The sequence below is a fragment of the Pseudochaenichthys georgianus genome, chromosome 21, assembly GCF_902827115.2.
Source record: "Pseudochaenichthys georgianus chromosome 21, fPseGeo1.2, whole genome shotgun sequence".
NCBI lineage: Eukaryota > Metazoa > Chordata > Actinopteri > Perciformes > Channichthyidae > Pseudochaenichthys > Pseudochaenichthys georgianus.
The window spans coordinates 24116500-24136576 of record NC_047523.1 but is presented as its reverse complement, the minus strand read 5'-3'; the positions used below and the strand labels follow the sequence as shown (position 1 = coordinate 24136576).

The 20077-nt window shown below is 42.9% G+C and overlaps 1 protein-coding gene across 2 annotated transcripts in view; it reads right to left on the bottom strand.

The window, feature by feature from the left end:
• Window positions 1-19609, bottom strand: part of LOC117466693 (activin receptor type-1-like) — a 21607-nt gene extending 1998 nt beyond the window's left edge. The window contains exons 1-10 of one of the 2 annotated variants that reach the window (XM_034110090.2): window positions 19262-19609; window positions 8064-8125; window positions 7104-7355; window positions 6545-6817; window positions 5921-6187; window positions 4738-4943; window positions 2857-2956; window positions 2217-2363; window positions 1349-1624; window positions 192-389 (exon numbers count right to left, since the gene is read on the bottom strand). In XM_034110090.2, the coding sequence (XP_033965981.1) occupies window positions 192-389; window positions 1349-1624; window positions 2217-2363; window positions 2857-2956; window positions 4738-4943; window positions 5921-6187; window positions 6545-6817; window positions 7104-7355; window positions 8064-8118 (1774 nt within the window). In that variant the 5' untranslated portion in view covers window positions 8119-8125; window positions 19262-19609. The remainder of the gene's footprint in view (window positions 1-191; window positions 390-1348; window positions 1625-2216; window positions 2364-2856; window positions 2957-4737; window positions 4944-5920; window positions 6188-6544; window positions 6818-7103; window positions 7356-8063; window positions 8126-19261) is intronic. The other variant, XM_034110091.2, reaches the window with a different exon arrangement.
• Window positions 19610-20077: the final 468 nt, after the last annotated feature.

Below are 20077 nucleotides of genomic sequence, written 5' to 3'. Positions count from 1 at the left end.
TATAAATAAATAAATGTTCTATAGATGACGTATTTGTGGATTCACAATGATTTATTTACTTAAAAACAAAAGAAAACACTATCTCAAATCTCTATCACTACTAACAATATACTGCTAATAGGTAAAGCAAATGTGTTGGATGGGAATACTTTGAATGCAGAAGGATCATGTTGTGTGAAACGTGCACTGACCGTTGCTGACTGTCCTCCGGGCGAGCTCCCACAGCACGAGTCCCAGAGCCCAGATGTCCACTCTCTTGAAGGACTCAAAACAGTCCATCTGGATGGAGTCATCGAGCACTTCAGGGGCCATGTAGCGCTTTGTGCCCACTTTAGGGTTGTTTCCCACGTCTAACTCGTTGGTGTCTTGAAAATGCATGACAGCCAGACCTAGCGTAAAAAACACAGAACATTTAAAAGTTTTACCTCAAAACATATAAAGTGAGCAGAAAAAAAGTCCTTCTGCACAATGAAGCTCAAGCCAAGTGAAGTAACAATAAGAACAATACTTTTTTGATTGAAGGGGAACTTAAAGCTTCCCATCTCTTTAAAACTATAGTAAAAAACAAAACCCTCGACTCACTCCAGCAGCTGATTTAAATGCTGAAACACTACTTGTTTGTTGTAAACAGCTCTGTTCCCACCGGATGCATCTCCAACCTAAGAACAACTCGCTTGGGAGACAAACAACTGCTACCAGGTTTTCAAAACAGCAAAATGCGTCATCCGGATCAACACCTATTACATCGAGCCTGTAAACATGCCAAGCCAGTGGCCGGGTTATGGCTTGTACCTCCATTTGTTTTTTTTCCAAGCACCTGCAGATGGAACATTGGGGTATTGGATAAAGTGAACAGAGTTCATCAAAAAGTGTTTTTGATTAGGCCCCCGGGTGATACATTTAAGCGGAGGTTGTTTTTCCTGAGTTGATGACAAATATAGCCAAGCAGATAGATGAGAGTAGTGTGATGTTACTGCAGATGCATCTCTTGTGCAATATCTACATTACCCATGAGCCTCAATCTTTTATCAACCCTTTCAGTAGCTTTGAGGTGGTCAACATGTTTTTGTATTAGTTATTTACTGAAACCATATTTATAGCTTGACCATTCAATCTCATGTTAGTATTATAGTTGTGAATTATTTGATGTACTATTCATCAAATTCCAACCTGACAAATGTATTATGGGATATTTAGTAGAGTTTAAAATTGATTTCCATGAAATCGAACAGATTGGTCCAGTAAAAAACAAGTCAAACATTTCTAACCATTGGATTAAAAGGATAAGGGAAATGAAAACTAAATAAAACAAAGGCTATTTATAATATAGATTGGTCAGTATTCTCACCAAGGTCAGCAATGCAGCACTGTCCGTTCTTTTGCACCAATATATTTTTGCTCTTTAAGTCTCGGTGTGAGATGGCAGGTTTCCCCTGGGTGCCAAAGATCTCCACGTGCAGGTGAGCCAGGCCGCTGGCGATGGAGAGCGCCATGCGCAGGCAGCTGGAGGCGTCCAGGGTGCTGAGCTGGAGGTAGTCGTACAGGGAGCCCATCTCATGGAAGTGAGTGATCAGCCACAGCTGAGTGCTGGAGTTCCTCGAGGTCATGTCTGAAGCTATGAAGCCTACATTGAGAGAAATATTATTATTATTATTATTATTATTATATATAAAAATGGTTTTTGCACACCCTATACATTCAATTCAAGGCTTTATAGTCATTTGTACATTAGCTACAGTGAAGATATGTCAATGAAAACTTAGGTCACAGGCTCCTCCAAGAGTGCAACATTTATATAGGACATAGGACAAATAAAACTGATAAAATAGTGCAAGTAAATACAAATAAAATAGAATATAAATAGTGCAAGAAGACCCTACAAGTAAATGGAATGATATTTTAGATAAATAATTTGTAAGATGCAAACAGATTAATGTTTATGGATGTTCTTTCAAAAGTTCAAGTGTTTAACAGTGTTGTGGCCAGTGGGATGAAACTGTCCCTGAATCTATACATGGTAACCAATGGACACAACATCAATGCATAGTTAATAAACATATCATTTTGTAAATTCAAATATTCTTTTCTCTTCATTTATTTTGTGTTGAAGCATATTATGGTTATGCTAGATTTAATATGAATTTGTTTTATCATACACATGTTGGTAGGTGTTCTTCCAGCTTATTTAGCCTGTATAAGGTAAATATGGTACGCACCCAGGATGTTCTCATGTCTCAGCAGCACCGTGTTGTAGATCTCAGTCTCTCTGAACCAGGACTTCTCGTCTCTGGAGGAGAAGATTTTGACGGCCACACTCTCCCCCTGCCACTGGCCCCTCCACACTTCACCGTAACGGCCCTTACCTGGAGAGGAAAAACATTGGAGAGTTAGCAAACGGATATAGAAATCAGCCAGCAGGATGTGTTTTGTCTTGGATACTCTACACTAGCATTACTTGATGTCTCCAAATGTGAAAAAAGGCTGCGCTATAATTACTCATATTTACAGTTAAAGTTTCTGAATAGCTGAGGAAGAGAGTCAAACATTTTGCTAAGCTAATATTTCTCAGAAGATGAGGAAATCAAATGAGAGCTAAAAGGAAGGAGTATTGAAATGACATTTATCATTTAAAAAACACTCGGTCTGCCAACTCATTCACTACAACAACAACTCTGTAAACCGGTGTTGTGGTTGAGTCTGTGTAAATGGCAGCTTAATCTGCTGCCCCCTAGTGGCTACAAATCGAACATGTGGGGTAAACAATGATGTACATTCTGAGACTGAAGGTGAGCCGGATTTGCAGCAGAGGGCCAGCGGCTCATTCAGAGTTTTCTGAGGCTTTAACAGAGCACTTACCCACACACTCATTGAGCGTGATTTGACGTGCGACAGTTCTCTGAACCAGGAAAGGGAGTCCTGAGCCACTTCCTGAAGTGCAGGAATGATCCAGAAGATCCTGGTATGGAGAAAATGAGAAAGAAAGAGTTAAGGGTCTGTACATCTACATTTGTGTTTATATTCTCAGTGAGCTGAATGAAAACATTTCCAAAGGAATCCTGTGGTTTGAGCTTAAAAAATGATGACGTATGGAGAATCTGGGACACAGATGGAGTCTAATACAAGCAGGCCGCCTTTAATAAGGCACCCACAACATGGAATGGAGGGGGGCAAGCAGTGCGTTTACCCGGATCGTGTGTGTGTGTGTGCCCCCTGCTGAGTAAACAACGGAAATGCCACCCCCTCCCTGATGACGGTTGTGGGTGCTGGAGATTTTTATCTAAAGAAGTGCCAGACTCCGAAAACAGGTGCAATGCTGCTAAGCCTTTTATTTTGATCTCAGCTTCAGACATGCAGCATGGCGGTGCGGACACAGGAGGGCAGTGTGCAGCAGCTGAGCTAAACAAACTGGGAGGGGAGGAGGAGGAAAACAACAGGGAAGAGTGATGCCTCAGATAAACAGATGCATATTGCAAAAGCTGCCTGAGAGACCATTTGGAATCACAACACAGGAATGAGAGGCCATACAATGAATGAGTTTCTCTGCAGAGGGCTTAAATCCCCCTCTTGGGGCAGGAGGATTGTTTTTAGGAGGTTATGCTGGGGCCAGGCCATTAAGCAGCAGAAATGCAATCAGAACGATGAAATATCATAATCAGAGTCCACTTCTGGGCGGGGGGGCTGCAGAGGGACGAGCACGTGTGTGTCAGCCTGATTTGCTTTTTACAGCCACACCACTGTTGCTAATATCCTTTCTCATGGTGCTGCCAGAACTCTTTAATTATCCTTACTCACATGTTGTGTCGCTATATTTATTCTTTCCATTGCAAAGTGCATTGATGGACTTTTGGAAAAACTAAAAATATATAAAATATCAGCTATTTAGTTCTCAGACACACACATAAAGCAATGATCAATCTGTGTTAGACATTATATGTAATAATGTCATAATTAAAGATGAATGTGAGTATACAACTGATTTTTTATATAGTGTGTTTTCTCATGGTTAAATGATCACAACATGGACAGTAACAGCCATGTTTTTTGTTATGGCACGAGCTAGGCTGTGAGAGTTCCTGCTGAACTTGATTACACAGTGTGTGAGCCAGTGAATGTGCAGGGTTGTCTTCCAGACTGAACACTAACCACAGGACTCCACCTAAACTGTGTGTAAACGTAAACCTAAAAGAGGCAATCAGTTTAGCCGGCCTCAAACCACAAACCACTCGCAGAAAGCTTACGCAGTGGAGTGGAAGGAAAATAAATAGGAGAGAAACATTAATCTAACGGACTGAGAAGATTCCAAACAAGGTTTTGAGTGGAATTCCAGCAACAGCACCACACACACAAACTTCATGAATGTGTCGCCACTATGCCTGGTTTGAAATGTTCCTACAAAAAGGAGTACCAAATACTCAAAAAGCAGACACAGTTCAGCGGTGATATTCTGTACTGCTGAATTGAACTATTTCATAAAGCTTGAATGTATTGATCGTACAGTGTTTTCTATCTAAACATCACTCTACGCAAGTCAAACTTCTTTCTCACAGCTGACATTCTGTGCCTCACTATAGGTCATTTTATAACAGCTACAGTATATGGCCTGTAGCATAGCTAAAAGCACTGGAATCCCATTTGATACACGACGCACAGTAAGTTCAAATATGCCTCCAGCTGCTCTTTACCGTTCTTTCTAATGAGCTTGGGAGGCAACCTACGACATGGTCTCCACCTACTCACCGCCAGAGTGCTCTCCCCCACGTTGGAGGCTATGAGACCGTCGATAGTTCCGTATTCTGCGTCTCGTGATGTTAGTCTCTCCATTTGGTTGTTGTGGATGCGTCTGAACACCAGGATAGCGATAGCAGAGAGGACAATGAGGACGATGATGGGGGCAACGATGACGATAGTGAGAGTCGTCACGCTGTAGCTGGGAACCTCGTCTGCTGTGGGGGGAGACACAACTGTTAAATGCAACAGTAGTTGATCTTTTGGGAATATCTTTTCAAACAAAAGATACATCAACAAGTTACATTTGGCTTGCATCCGTAAGACGACCGGGAGCTCGAGTAAACAACAGATGCGAGCGTTCTTAGCAATGATTCATAACCACATGTGTGTAAAAAGGACCACACATACTGACACAAATCACAGGATGCAGCTCTCTGCAGGCCTTCTGATGAAAACAATCATGGGCGGGGGTGAATACAGAGCACACACACACACAAGCACTCACTCTCTCACACACACACACATTCAGTGCGGATCTCATCCAGGCAGCAGAGGCCAGCCTGGAGAACTGACCACTATTCACACTTTCCCAACATTCCAAGGGAACGCCTGCTCAGCTCTGCCTGCAGCACAGACAATGAGCCCCTTTTCTCAACTCCTATAATGAACTGTTTCTACCAAATACACATTAACAGCTACACATTGTAGGAACTGACTAGCCTTGAACCAAACACACGAGCAGGGATGCATTAAGCTAGACCCTAATATAGGATTGGCCCCTTTTAGTCGACTAATTTCCCATTTTCTTTATAGCCGATCAATGCTTATTTCATCCCAAATTAATAACTTCCGAGAAACTTTGGCACATCTCTGGTAAAGAAAAGATTTAAAGTGGTGTTTTGTATGGTCATATTCAAAACCTCTTTGATTGTACACTGCCTTCCCCGTTTGTGTGTGAAAGGGAGCCAGCGGTGTGACCTACAATTAAGGCCAACAGAAACCATCCTGAACAGAAGTTCAGAGCCCAGATTTAGCTCTTTCGGTAAAGAATAAAAAGGTGTAATTTGGTCTCACACAGTCATAAGTAAGCCACATGGCTTTTCCTAATCGGAATTGATGAAATTGTCCGAAATGGGTTTCTTTGGCATAGAGACGTGCAGAACAAATCATTCTGGGTAGTGTAGCACTGTACCTTTTACAGGCAGCTCCACAGTGCTGTTCATGTTACACAGGTGCCTGTTGCAACACTCCACAATCTGGTCTCTGGAAGGGGGGGTCTTGCAGGTCATGGTGCCCTGCTCATATTTGGTGAAGCAGCCCTTCTGGTACATGAGGGATCCGGAGCTGGCGGTCAGAGAGGAGAAGCACTGCTGGCCCAGGCAGCGGTTCCCTGTGGCACAAGTACTGCCCTCACACACACACTCATGCTCCTCTTTGGTCAGACGCTTCACCTCCTCCTCTGAAAGAGATTTAGGAAGAAGACATGGCTGGTTAATAACTAAGAAACTATGTAGGTTATTCCTGCACTATTGTAAACTAACTCAATTGACTTTTGGCTGTGAATCTATGTTTTTATCATATTTATATCCTTTATTATGTATAATTGTAATAATTGTTGAGTTTGTTGATTGTCGATGTTTTTTCTTCTTCTTATCCATATTATAAGGGTCAACTTAAAGATGTTTCCAGAAAAAAAAAGGCATATAGCTTTTTATGTCGTTATAAAAATTGAATTGAAAGTTTGAAATTGCTGTGGGTGACATAAGGTGCATTGTGAATGGCAGCTGAGCTGTGTGTACAACATGTACAAACTCACCTTTCGCCGGAGCTTGCACACTGACGTTCATGTTACACAGATGGCCCTGGCAGCACTTGACAACATGTCCGGGTGAGGGCGGCATGGCGCAGGTGGCTCTGCCCTCCTCGTCGTCCCTCAGGCAGCCCTTCTGTTGGACGGCCACCCCATCAGTCATCTGCAGAGAGGAGAAACAGTGCTGGCCTGCACAGCGGCGGTCAAGCTCACACACACCGCCCTCACACACACACTCCTGGTCTCTGAGGACCGGTCTGCCAGCAGACAGCTCTAGATCTGATAAGAGGAAATAGAGATATGGGGAAACACATTAGAGCAATACCATTAGCAGCCCATTAAATTAAATGGCATTCACTCAGGTCAGCAAACACCAGAATCTCTGCTAGCTGACAGAAGAGGCACATCAAGTCGGTTTAAAAGCATGAGTTTTGACTGAAAATAAATAACACTTTAGTGCATAATTTCAAAAGAACAGCATTTGTTTTATAGCAGAAATAAGGACAATCCTACAGTATTATAAGCAGGATATTTTTCACACAGGGATGGGATGTAAACACCTCACCTTTTACTGGTGACTGCAAGGAGACGTTCATGTTACACAAATCCCCACTGCAGCACTCTACCACCAGCTCAGGAGTTGGTGGGTTTCCGCATCGCGAGGACCCTTCCTCATTACCCACAATGCAGCCCTTCTGGAAGGTGGCTGTCCCGTTCAGTATGGAAAGAGAGGTGAAGCACTGCTGCCCAAAACACCGGTCCCTGCTGCTGCAGGGAGTTCCGTCACACACGCATTCAGAGTTCCTCACAGGGACATCTACAATAAAAAGCAATCACAGCGCAGGTCAGAATTCATTACTGAAAAAAGAACGAGAGCTGAAGCTAAGAAGGATTTCAATCTCTAACATGCTCCGAAATGTTTTGTGACAACAGATGATTGGTGCTTATCCCTTATCTTGGAAGAATGCATGTTGGGCTGCACAATACATCGATTTTTTATCATCATCATCATCTTTCACCACGAAAGCTTGTGATATTGCCATCCGGTTTTTTAGAGAATATTAGTACAAAACTGCACTTAAAAAAAGGCCTTTCATTGTACTTTCATAAGCCATTTGTTACATTTTTGCATTATAAGTATACAAAAAAGGATTCCAAATCTGAATGGAGCACATTTTAACATCGGTTTGTTTATATTAAGTAGTGTCGTTGTTGTGATATGCAACGATGTAATGGCTTATTGCATATCTTCCCCATATGATGCAGCCCTAATGCATGTATATATATTATAAGCAAAAGGTGCAAGTGTGGATTGCCATAGTAAAAAATCTCCTCGCTCTTTCCACTGCATTCAGACACCACTGCAGTGGTCTCAGACAGCAGATGAAAAGGAGACAGACTGGGGAGGGGTAGTGATAGTGAAAAAAAAACTGAAAGAATATAGAGGGAACAGAGACATGCTGTACACACCCTTCCAGCTACCGCATGAACTTGAGATAAGCTGTGTTTGTGGGAAAACACTTACCTTCCAAGCAAGAACAGGGAAGCACCAGGGCGATCAACACCAGGAGAAACATCATTCTAGACCTAAGGGCAGATAAAGAAGAAAAACACAGATTAGTTCTGCACTAACATGTGTTATTTGGCATGCAAAATGGGTCTGACGCTGCTCTCAAGCAAAAAATAGCCACTTTTGAAAACTGACGCATTAAAATACCGTGGGACGTTTTGTAAAACATCTTTTGGGACACGATTCAGCGAGACAGACCGAAGAAACACAGATAACTTGCTCTATGTCGAGATTAAACGAGAGAGCAGTAGTACAGGGGAACCTTTTTCTTGTTTTCAGAAAAAGAGTCAATACCAAGTTTAAAATGCTAAAGTAAATTGGGTCTCATGCCTTCCCGTTGTCCTGGCAACAAGGCATTGAGTGGCAAGCAATGGAGAGACTGGTGCTCTCTTATTGGCTGCCTGTGTGTGTTTGCGGGCGTGCGTGACGCAGTCTGTGTGTGTTGGAGGGACAGGCTGCTTGGTAGTGAGGGAAGAGGAGCAGACAGACGACTGAGGAAGAGGAGGAGGAGAGGAGCACAGTGGGGGGGGGGCTTTGGGAGCCCAAATACTATCGTTTAGAGACCTGGAGACAGTCTGATCCTTCAATATTTAATGCGTCTGCAGTATAGTCCACATACGCCATGCTGATATGTTTGTTTTGTTTTTCCAAGTGGTAGATTTTTAGCAGCCCACCAGGTTAATTCACACCATCAACTCAAGGGAGAAATAGACCGCCAGCTACCCATTTTAAAACAATGATATGTGAGTTTTGTGGAGACGTCGTAGCCTGCAGCGTGCCCCGTTTATGCCATACTAAGCACCGGGGCCGTTATCTCGGAAGCATGTGTGTGCGCGCCTGAGTGCATCTGTGCCACTGATAAATACCCCAGCGCAGCGCAGCCCCCCCCCCCCCCTACCTCCATCCGCTCCAAGCCTTTGTGCCCGTCTCCCAGACATAAATGATTAAGCACATCATGCTAGCATTAGCCCAACGGCGGCGTCTGTACGGGCCGCTCACACACAGACCACATGCTGCTCCTTTAATCAGAGCACAAAACAGAGGCTGCCACACAGAGATAATCAGCAGCTCTGTCTGCTCCCTTTGCACCGGGGAGCAGGGAGCAGCGATGGGGGCAGGGAGCGGGCAGGAGGGCATGAAGAGGCAAGGGAGGTATAGCTCGGGGGCAACTGGGGGACAGTGGGTCAGAGAAGGGCAGAGAACGGGGCCAATGGGAGAGAGATATTTGGGCTGCAACAGTGAGGAAAAAGGGAGGGAGAAGGGGGCAAGGAGGTGTCTGGTGTCAGGGCCCAGGGGGAGAGCGGGAAGAAGGGCACCATGCTGGCGGGGGACGGTTGGCCAGGATACAGGGAAGACAGGGGCCGGGGGGGGGGGGAACAGGATAAAGAGATAATCAGAAGAGGAAAGACAATCGTCTGGGGATAACACTTAGAAAAGGTGTCTCTGTCTGACTGGTTTATATATATGGACTCATACAACAGTCATGTAGAAGAAAACTAACAGCACGGTACCCTGACTCACACGCCGCCGACAGGTCAATAACTCACCTCAATTAACTAAGTAGAGCATGTCATGAAGCTCCGTTTAATGGCTGCAATTAGTTTAGGTTAATGATTTGCTGCATTTTGTTTACATTTACAGCTGAAAGACACTCCATGGGGCACTAAAATGATCTGTCTCAATTCATCTCTCCCACACAGACACTTTGTCTTAAATAAGCTTTCATAAGCAGTGAGCCACATTATGTCCAAGCCGCTTAGCGCTTCTGTTATGCGCTTGTCTTTATCTACACAGCAAATGTGAAGTCAATGCTTTGAGGAACAGTAAGGGCTTTTGTGTGATCTTCAAAATGTGTTATTTTATGTATTTGCACACTGAAGCGATAAAGATCTATCGATTTGAAAATGAACTATTCAAGTCAAAGTTATTTGATTCCAGCTCCCTAAATGTAAATATTCTATAAGTGTTAACCAATTGTCTTCAAAGATAGATAAATAGATACTTTATTGAACCCCTCGTTTTTTCCCAAATGTATGACATACTAAGACTTTTGAGGATATCATCTTGGAATTGTGAAACTCTGGTAAAAATGTTGCCCTTTGTCTGACATTCTATAGACAAACAACTAATGGCTTTGTCAAGAAACAAGTCAACAGATTAACAACAAAAGGTCATTAGCTGCAGCCCTAATTTACAGGGGCGGGGGGGGGGGGAATTATCAGAATAGTATTGCGATATTTTGGGTGACAATATAGTAATCGTTACACGCACGTCTGGTAGCAATGTTTTATTCTATTAATGATAAAATAAACTATAATGCGGTCATTTTGCATCTTGGGGCATCAGGGGATTCCATGCCCTAACTAATGAATGTTTTCATTGTTATCCACACAGCTCCTTTTGCAATTACAGTAAACACAAACTAATCCACATCTATCCACGTATGACGCACAGCTAGCTGGTGGTAACATGTCATTAAGCCAGCTAACAGCTTAGCTTGATGAATACACACCCGGCACTAGCCCTGACATTGGAAACCTCAGAAAGGATTCTTGGAAAGAAGAGAGGCAAGGCTAACATCTGCACAACCGATTGCGATCTGAGAAGACAACTTTATGGTGCTGTGTGTGTGTGTGTGTGTGTGTGTGTGTGTGTGTGTGTGTGTGTGTGTGTGTGTGTGTGTGTGTGTGTGTGTGTGTGTGTGTGTGTGTGTGTGTGTGTGTGTGTGTGTGTGTGTGTGTGTGTGTGTGTGTGTGTGTGTGTGTGTGTGTCAACTCTCTGTCCCTGCATATTGAATTCTCTGGCAGTGTTGTGCACTGTGTGTTCACAGAGCTGACATCCTGCCAAGGGTGTGCTCTCATTTCCCCCCGTATCTGTCTCAACTCCCTTCTTCCCTTTTATTCCCTCTTCCTATATCCTCTGATGTGTTGTTGCAATATGAAACCACTATAAATACCACATGGTAATTCCAAGATATATTCTCCCATGTGTGCTGCTGTTGGTATTATTAATCCAATGTGTCTTCCTACAGTATCATTCAGGGTTACATGTTATAGAAGATTTAAAATGTAGACAATTGTTATTTCACACAACAATGTATGCCGTTTGTTTTACAATTAGGGATGTTCCGATCACCTTTTTTTGCTCCCGATACGATTCCGATCATTTCATTTTGACAATCTGCCGATACCGATTTTTCCCGATCCGATCTTTATGCAATGCATTAAGAGAAAACAAAGGTAACAGATAACGGCTGGTCATCCAACGCGATGAATTCAGCTATCTTGGCTGTTATTGTGTTGGCCTTTTCACTGTTCTGGGGCAGTTTCTCTTTCCTTTTAAAAGTCTCTGAAAGTGTCGGTTGTTTCAGTGCCGTTACCTGAGTGGCCGCTGTGTACTCGCCGTGTTGTTGTTGGTGTTTGTTTCTCAGGTAGCGTATTAGATTGGTCGTGTTGAACGTAGCTCTGTTCTTTCCACCACGCGGAACCTCTGCCTAGCAAACATTGCATCTGGCTGTTACACTGCCTTCGCTTTCAATTTTATAATACTTCCAAACTCCTGACATTTTCTCTGTCCCAACTCCCGAGTCACCAGCTGAACGTAGCCTCTCGTTAGCTTACTGCTACTATTAGACACTGCGCCCATTCTGTTGCCAGATTTCAGAGAAATAAGCAACCAGGTCTGGAAACAAGCTCAAAGAAAGCAACACATACATGATGTGGTGTCATTTTAAACCAAAACTAAGTCCCCAGGATGACTTTAAGACGTGAACATGGTCATTTTGGTTTTGTAACATTAAATAATAAAAAAAAATGTGTAAATAATAATAATTCCCCATTCCCGTTTTCCCCCCCCCGATTCCGATCTTTTGAAAATCACGTGATCAGCTCCGATCCCCGATCACGTGATCGGATCATCTCTATTTACAATGCATTACTTCTCTTTTACTCCCTCTTTGTGAAAGGTCAGGCAGTTGGTTAACAATTCTGTGTCTGGAAATAAATGAAGTGCAGTACTAAGATACAAGTATACTAATATGTTATATTCAGTGACTTCTGTTCCTTTATATACCAAATGGAAGACTACTATGCTTAAAATCGACTACCTTGTATGGATGAAGCCTTTAATTCAGTAAATAATCGACATACTTTGCCCACCACTGGTATTTAGTATGACGATATCAGTGCCTCGGAGATGCATAAGCACGATCCTTACACATGAAGAAACCACATTAAGCTCAAGACCCGGAGCTAAATAGTTGGCCCGATGAAAAGTATGTCAGGATTGGCTCCAGCTGAGTGCTGCTGGAGGGACTTGAAAGTGATCTTACATATCACAGCTCCTGTTTTATGACGCCATATTTCGTACGCAAACACTTTCCAGTGATCCCCTCTAAGAGGGAGATTTTGGAAAGCGCAAGATGATTAGGACGTCACTCAAAAATCATGCGACTCATACAAAAGGACCCACACTAGAGAAGCATGTAGACAGTAATCACAATTTAAATAAATTTGAGGTGTCATTATACTATAACTTCAAGTGTCATTTCAAACGTGATATTCTATTACCATTTATTGTTTCTCTGTGACATTTCGAAACAAAAGTATAAGTCTTTATTACTTAGGTCGGTTTTGTATTCGGGTCACGCTGAAGGAGAGAACGATAAAACACTACTTTGTCTGTTGAGCATAGTGCATCACTGAGGAAGAGGAGGGAGGAGGGGGCTGGGAGCCCTGCAGGAGCTGCTGAGTCATCATTCTGGCAAACGGGGAGACGAGAGGTGGAATCTGTGTCTGAGCTGGCAGCCTGGCACAGTTACCATGGCACAAATAGCCCGGGCGCAGAGGAAACTGCAGCAAACTGCGGGGCAGCGAGGGAAGAAGAAGAGGCAGCGGCTGGGGCAATGCGGAGCCGGCTGTCCGTGTCCGCGACAGCCAGAGTGCCAGCATGCCATCAGGGACACACAGATGGTTCGCTCCTAGGTGGATGTGGGTGTATCACAGACCTGAGGGCGAAAGTGGGCCTCTGCAGCAACCCACATTTCTATTCACACTGAAACTAACCGAATCAACACATTCAAAAACATGCTCCGCCTACAGTCAGATACAACACTTGGGGTGGCTGAAAATAAGATTACAAATGAACAGCTTTAACTTAACAGAAGGTTATGAGGAAATGCACACACACTTGATTCACCTGTGCTTAGGAACATGGTAGATTACAATGAATGTTGTATACAAAAAATAAGGGCGCACACAAATAGTTTAACCTTAGGTGTTGGATTTAAAAGAAAACATTTGCACCATGGGGGAGTTAGCCCAGTTAGGAGGTATTTGATGGCACTAGTCATCTTGTGGAAGGTTCTTGGTGCAGTTGGCTTTTGGCTTAAGGCTCCTACACACTGTGATATTGGAAATCGTGCAGGTTCAGTGTATAATATATTACACTGTGCAAGATTGCTCCAAAAAAACCTGGGTCATAAATCTCTGTCAGGCTGAACAATATCAATGTTGAGTGTGCAAATTAATGCCTGATGGAGTGTCATAATAATAATAACAACTTTATAGCACCTATGAACACAAATTGGTTTACTAAAACATGTGTGGGGCTATAGGAAAAAGCAGAGACATGCCATCAAGTTACATAATCTACCTGCATTTTGCAACAAGGTTTGGCCAGCATTATGATTTACAATTATAATTTGGTGCAACATTTCTGAAAAGTTTAGGGTTTTATTCAGACAAGAATTTTGCTCAATAATGTGAAATGACATCAAGTGGGTAACTGTTTTAAGTGATGCACATCATTAAAAAAATTGAAGTTTGTACCGACTGCAGTGTTGAAACTGAGCTAAATGCGGTGCTGTGACCTTGTCGGATGCAACTGTGAAACGCAGGTTGACCCCTTGTTGATATCCTGTGTCATACACTGAGGCTGTGTGTGAAAGCTGTATGGTTCTGCTGAGTGCAACGCAACGCTCATTAAACACAAGGGCATCATCACATGTGGATATGAAAGAGGGACTTCTGTGGCCCCTTTGAAGCTTAAAGACTCTGCATTGCCCCATCAGGGCCCTTCAGTATCTCTGCAGCTGCCTCCTTTCAGTGTGAGGAATGTTATCAAATGCTAATGCCCCCCTGCATTTGTTTAATTCTCACTCACACATTCATTGTAGTGGGCAATAGCATAACCGGTTTTTGTTCCTAGGATACAGTGTAACCCAGGCTGTTACACACACACCCACAGTGTATTCAGCCTAGATCCAATGTAATCAGAGACAATAGTTGGAGCATGTTCCTGCTGTGTGGTCCCACTCTGACACGCCCCCATCACAAAACAGATGAGCAATTTTATCCAACTTTTTAAATAATGTATGAAACAGTTTGATTGCACAACTAAATATACAAAGACTGGGGGTGCGGAAGAGTCTACCATTCAGACAATGCCAACAACAGTTGATCTACATTATCACAAAACAAAACTTTATACGTAGTATTTTCTTTTGTTATCATCTGTGCGTGACGTCTTAGGCACTACCTGGAAGCTTTTACAGCATTGTGAACGGTAAGACACTGGTAACATGTCTTCTACACATTGGTCACCATAGCAATTAGACATCTATTTTCACACAGTCATCAAAAGAACTGACAAAGCCAATTCAAACACTATCTTTATGGCCCTCTGCTATGTTTGCCAATGGAGGAATGCACAAACATTCTCCCTCCAAACGACCATCTCCCAAAGTTCATTACCCAGGGGCAATACTAACCTGAAAGGACACCTTGATTTGTGTCACTGTACACTCTTTAAACACATTTTCGTTTCCGTGAAACAAGTATATCAGGCAAAGAGGGCAAATAGCTGTGCGTATAGCTAATAAAAGCTCTGGGAATATTTGGTTGATTCTGTGCACCACCCGGAGGAGGCTGAGCTCCAGGAGTCAGAGTCAAATGTAAAAGACATCGACCAAACTATTCACCACCTCGATGATAATCACTCGGCAAACAACTTGCAACAGCACTATGCTCCGCAGCCATTGCATCCTGCTGCCAATGGAGCTTTTATGGCCGAGAGTTTCCTGAACTTCCGGATAGAAAAGACTTCTAAGGAAAGACCAGTAGTTAACACTTCCTAAGATTTAACGATGAGTCAGAAATGGGAAACGAAGACATAAAACAGTTCTTGCACTAGAGCCGGATGATAATTAATGTTATTGTAATGGATATTAAAGTGTGATCACACTCTACTAAATGAACAAAATGGAACCGTATATTGTAGTGCAGACGAAGATGATATATTCGTAGATATATTAATTGCAATTTCTTCTTAAAAAAAGGCCTTTATACTTTGCTAGGGTGCCTATGTAAAAATTATCAAAAATACGGAAAGGCAGGTATTCCAATCTTATTGTGATATTGATTTTAGCTTCTGCAGAGTACAGCCTGCTTTCAAAGCCAATGATGTACCATCTGGCAAAGCATAGGGAATGGAAAGCCCCATCAATGTGAGGCTGAAGTACGACAATCATAACGGAGCACAGAAGGTCTTCAGTTTACGACCCTATGACCCAAGAAATAAAAAACTGATTATTCTACATTTGTAGAAATATTCTCACAACGAATCAGAGCCCATGTCTGGGGCTGGGAAATGAGATCAGAAAGAGGCGGCGAGTGAAACAAAAGCATAACTTCTTCCACTTATAGCTGAGCGATAAAACAAGAGCACTGGAACGAGTGAAGGGCTCATGAAATGTGTATTGCAGACTGTCTCCAGCGCAGTCTGGAGTTAGTGTGGAAAGAGGAGCCATGCACACTGCAGATCTGTGTGTGTGTGTGTCTTTGCAGACGGTCGTATCTTTCCTTCCTTCTCTCTGTCTCCACTCGTCCACATTTGAACACAGAATGAGGGAAATCAATAAGTCTGTGCAACCAGAAGTGAAAGAGAGCAAGCCTCCAAACAGCAAACAACTCAAATCTGGCACCAACACAGGCAGTCTTTTATCTTGTTCTCTTTTCTACTAACTTCCCGTGTCGTGCTGAGACTGCAGTGCCCGCAAGTCCCAGACAGCTCTTTCTCATCGTGATGTGTTTGGGCCGCATGAGGCTGATGATTATTAATACTAAAAATAACACTGCGACACAGGGCCTCCTTCTAAAAAGCTGGACACGAGCACAGAGCTGAAGCAAATTCAAGTTCAAACCCACATCAAGTTGAGCTCCTCTGCAGCCTGCTGCCTCATCTGCTGCCAGGTTTGTTACTAGTCGAACTTTCTAGGAAGTACACACACAGATGTATACATGATGAAAAGCTGAATAGGTGAAGTTTGCGTTGAGCGGCCGTCTCTTTGTATCCAGAGTGACACCGCCCCTCAGTCACATTCACATTAATAAACTGTCTCACACACAGCAGACATGGTATCCCCCCCTCCTCCTCCCTCCTTTTCTAACCTATCTTGAGAGCCACCTACGTCGAAGAGCGATGAGCCTCAGACTCTTGCTCAGACTTGAAGCAGTCTATCTTGGTCTCATAACTGCAGTTCTCTTGTTAATGACAGACTGTGTAACCTGATTCCACACCACACACACACACAGACACCACCCAGCCCCTCCCTCCAACACTCTCAGGGTCGGCGCTTCCCTCACCCTCCATTCGCATATTGTTCCAACCCAAACAGCCTTCTGACAGCCAAATTACTGTGCACAGAGAAATTATTGCTATCAGAGGCCTACCCCCCCCCCACCCCAACATCCCCCCACCCATATTCGCTTCGTGTTTTCGGAAATGTGGGCAAATGACACACTTTATGTCCATCAGAAGGAACCGCTTCAGTAGAACACTGATGGAAAAGACAAGATTTCTACGGCCAAATCATTCAGGAGTCATCACCTGATTGAGGCCTGTGTAGAAGAGGCAACACTTCATGGACAAATGTTCAAAGACAAAAGAGTTAGTGTTCAAAAGTAGTGCTGCAACTAAATACTTCCATTATCAGTTAATCTGACTCAATTAGTGATTAAGTCTTCAAAGCTTATTCCCATGAATACGTTACACAGAATATTTCCGGTTGGTTTGTCAGATGGAACACTTGGGCTCTACAAATGTATGATTTGGAAAAGTCTGATGCTTCACCATTTTCTGACATTCTGTTATCGATAACCTGCCTGTTTGTTGCAACACTAGCTCCAAGCAACGTGTCGCAATAAGAAAAACTTGCTTAACATAAATACCGTAAGTATCATAAATCAGACAGGAATAAGGTCTCTTTAAAAACAAACTACAAAAATCCGACACCCCAAAGCAGTCCTTTTGTTGGGAATGCATTGTTAGTCTCAAAGAGACAGATAACCTCCGACTGGTTGAGGAATAAGTTACAGCAAATAGGCAGCTTGAAACAATGACCTGGCTCAGGGCCAAACAATAACATTGTTGTAGAGGGAGAAACGTTGAGAAGTCGTAGAGGACCCCACAATGTGGGCAACCACATGCTGGAACCTGTTACCTCCAGAGAACAGAACACCAAAGATCTGCTCTGGAGCTGAATCATATCTCAGCCTCAGACTGCATGTCGTCCGTTTATCAGTCCACTATCAGCAGACTCCACGATGCAGGCTCTGAGAACAGCCGGCACCCTCACTGGGGCCCGACTTCAGTGACTGGTCAGCTATGGGGTTACATTCTCCAGATCACCAACTAACCACATAAACAAACAACCACTTATAAATAAGTAAAGCTTACATGAATATTGTAATCCAGGAAAATGAACATTCAAGACAACAACTTATGAATGACTGTTTCAACTGGTGGGGGTCCAATTCATTTTGAGGGGATTATCCATGTTGATTAAACTAAACTGAAAGTAACTATTAATTCATTTAGTGATTGACTGATGATTTTGTTTCTGGTTAATCAAGTGTCTATAAAATATCAGAAACGATTGAGAAATATCCATCCTAGTTTCTCAAAAGTCATGGTCTTTACGTTTATTGTTTTGTCAGTCAAAAATATTCAATGTAATATTATATAAAACAGAGAAAAGTAATATCAGTTATGAAATAAAATAGTTGGTGTCATCCTGGCAATGAATGTATCCATTAGGTGATCAATCAATGCAGCTTGAGATACAACAATGTGTCATCTGTATTGCCAGACACCATCACCCTTTGTCAGTGTCATAAATCTACATTGAAATGAGTAGTCTGGGCAAGTCACCTTAAATCCATCACACAATTAACAGATTGACAAATCCCAGAATCATGTGGACTTGTGAAGAAGGATCTGATTAGTATGTGGGATTGTCACATCGTTAACACTTCAGTGGGAGACATGCCCATTCACACATATTTTAACCTGGACAATTATCTCTGAATGTTTTCAACACCTTGATAATGAAGTGTGCACCCTCTGATCAGCAGGTCTACTGGCCCTGCAATCTTATCACAAACCACTTCCTGTTTGGTCTGCTCCCTAACAAGGAAACATGTCAACAAACACTTGTACATTAAATATGTTTGTGGTATTTAAAATGTTGTTTCAATGCCAACTTCTCCTGAATTAAAACACAGACCACTCAAAGCCAGACTGGGTGTTCACCATTGTTTTGGGCTATTCTCCCCCCTCCAGGGCTGCGATTGTGATGTTAAAGTGCTCAGCATGCGATGATGAGACACACGATCAAGCAGGAACGACCCTCCCAAAAACAGTTTGCATGACAAAAAGTCTTAAAGTCACAACTAGTTGCAATGTTTAAGCTTGATTTGATTGTGACAATTACAATGCTACAACAGAGTGTTCCAGCCTGGAGCTCATCACCATTTATAACAACAAGTCTACAAAAAACGTCTCTTTGACGCGGTAAAAAAAAGGCTAGGCTGCGTGAAAGCTATTCATCTGCTAAATTATAATCATATAACATGCAGATACTTGTTCAAACACCCTAAAATAGAGAAGGTAAATACAATATGCGGCTGCAAAAACAAACAGGCCAGATTTGACAAAGAAAAGCTCAAAGGGATTTCTTTTGAGAGCACGTCACGAAACATTTTCCTGCACATCTGTAAACTTCTCGACGTTTCCCAAAATGTGTGAAAACAACCACATAAATAATACAGTTGCAATATTCTAGTTCATTTTAGCCGCATTGTGATTAAACTTACCTTGCCGGTTGTTTGTATGTGCTGTATGAGGGCTGTGAAACTGGCGCAGGTCGAACTACTCTACCATCTCCCAAGAATTCACCGACAATACCGGATTTGTTTTCCAAAGTCTGAAAAGCACAGCCTACATGACGCCAACATTATCGTCCGTCGTTTGCCCGAAGTGGAATATTCACGCGATATTTAGGAGAGTGAAACCATTGAAATACATTTTGTAACGTTGTTTCTCTACATACATAAGCACTGTCTCTCTGCGGCTTCACACAACTCGCACTCCGATCCACGAAGGCAAAAAGCCAGGAGTGGAGGAGGAAGTTACCTTGCAACAACTCACTGTAATTAACCAGCGCTGCACGAGACGAAAAATACGGGCTTTTCCGGTCACGCGTTTCAAAATAAAATAAAGCAGGTCTTTGGCCCTTTCTCATTTCTCTAACTCCCCTCCTCGACTCCTATCCTCGAGACTTAGTCGCGCCCACAGGAGATGCGAGCGGAGGAGCCGAGGAGGGGAACCGAGGAGAGAGGAGGGGAAGCAGCAGGCGGTTAGAGAAATGAGAACTCCTCTCCTCTGAGCGGTCATTTTAAAGAGACGTCCATTAATGATGACAGGAGGCACAGCAGCCCTCTGTCTGATGGACAGATGTGTTCATGACGACTTATATATTTACTTTTAATTCATTCACAGTGCGGTATAATGAGACAATAACAGGCTACAGATGCGGATACACACACATATATATTTGTATATATTTATATAAATATATACAATTTCAGAATCAAACAGAGCACTCTCATAATAACGTAACACTATCAGAG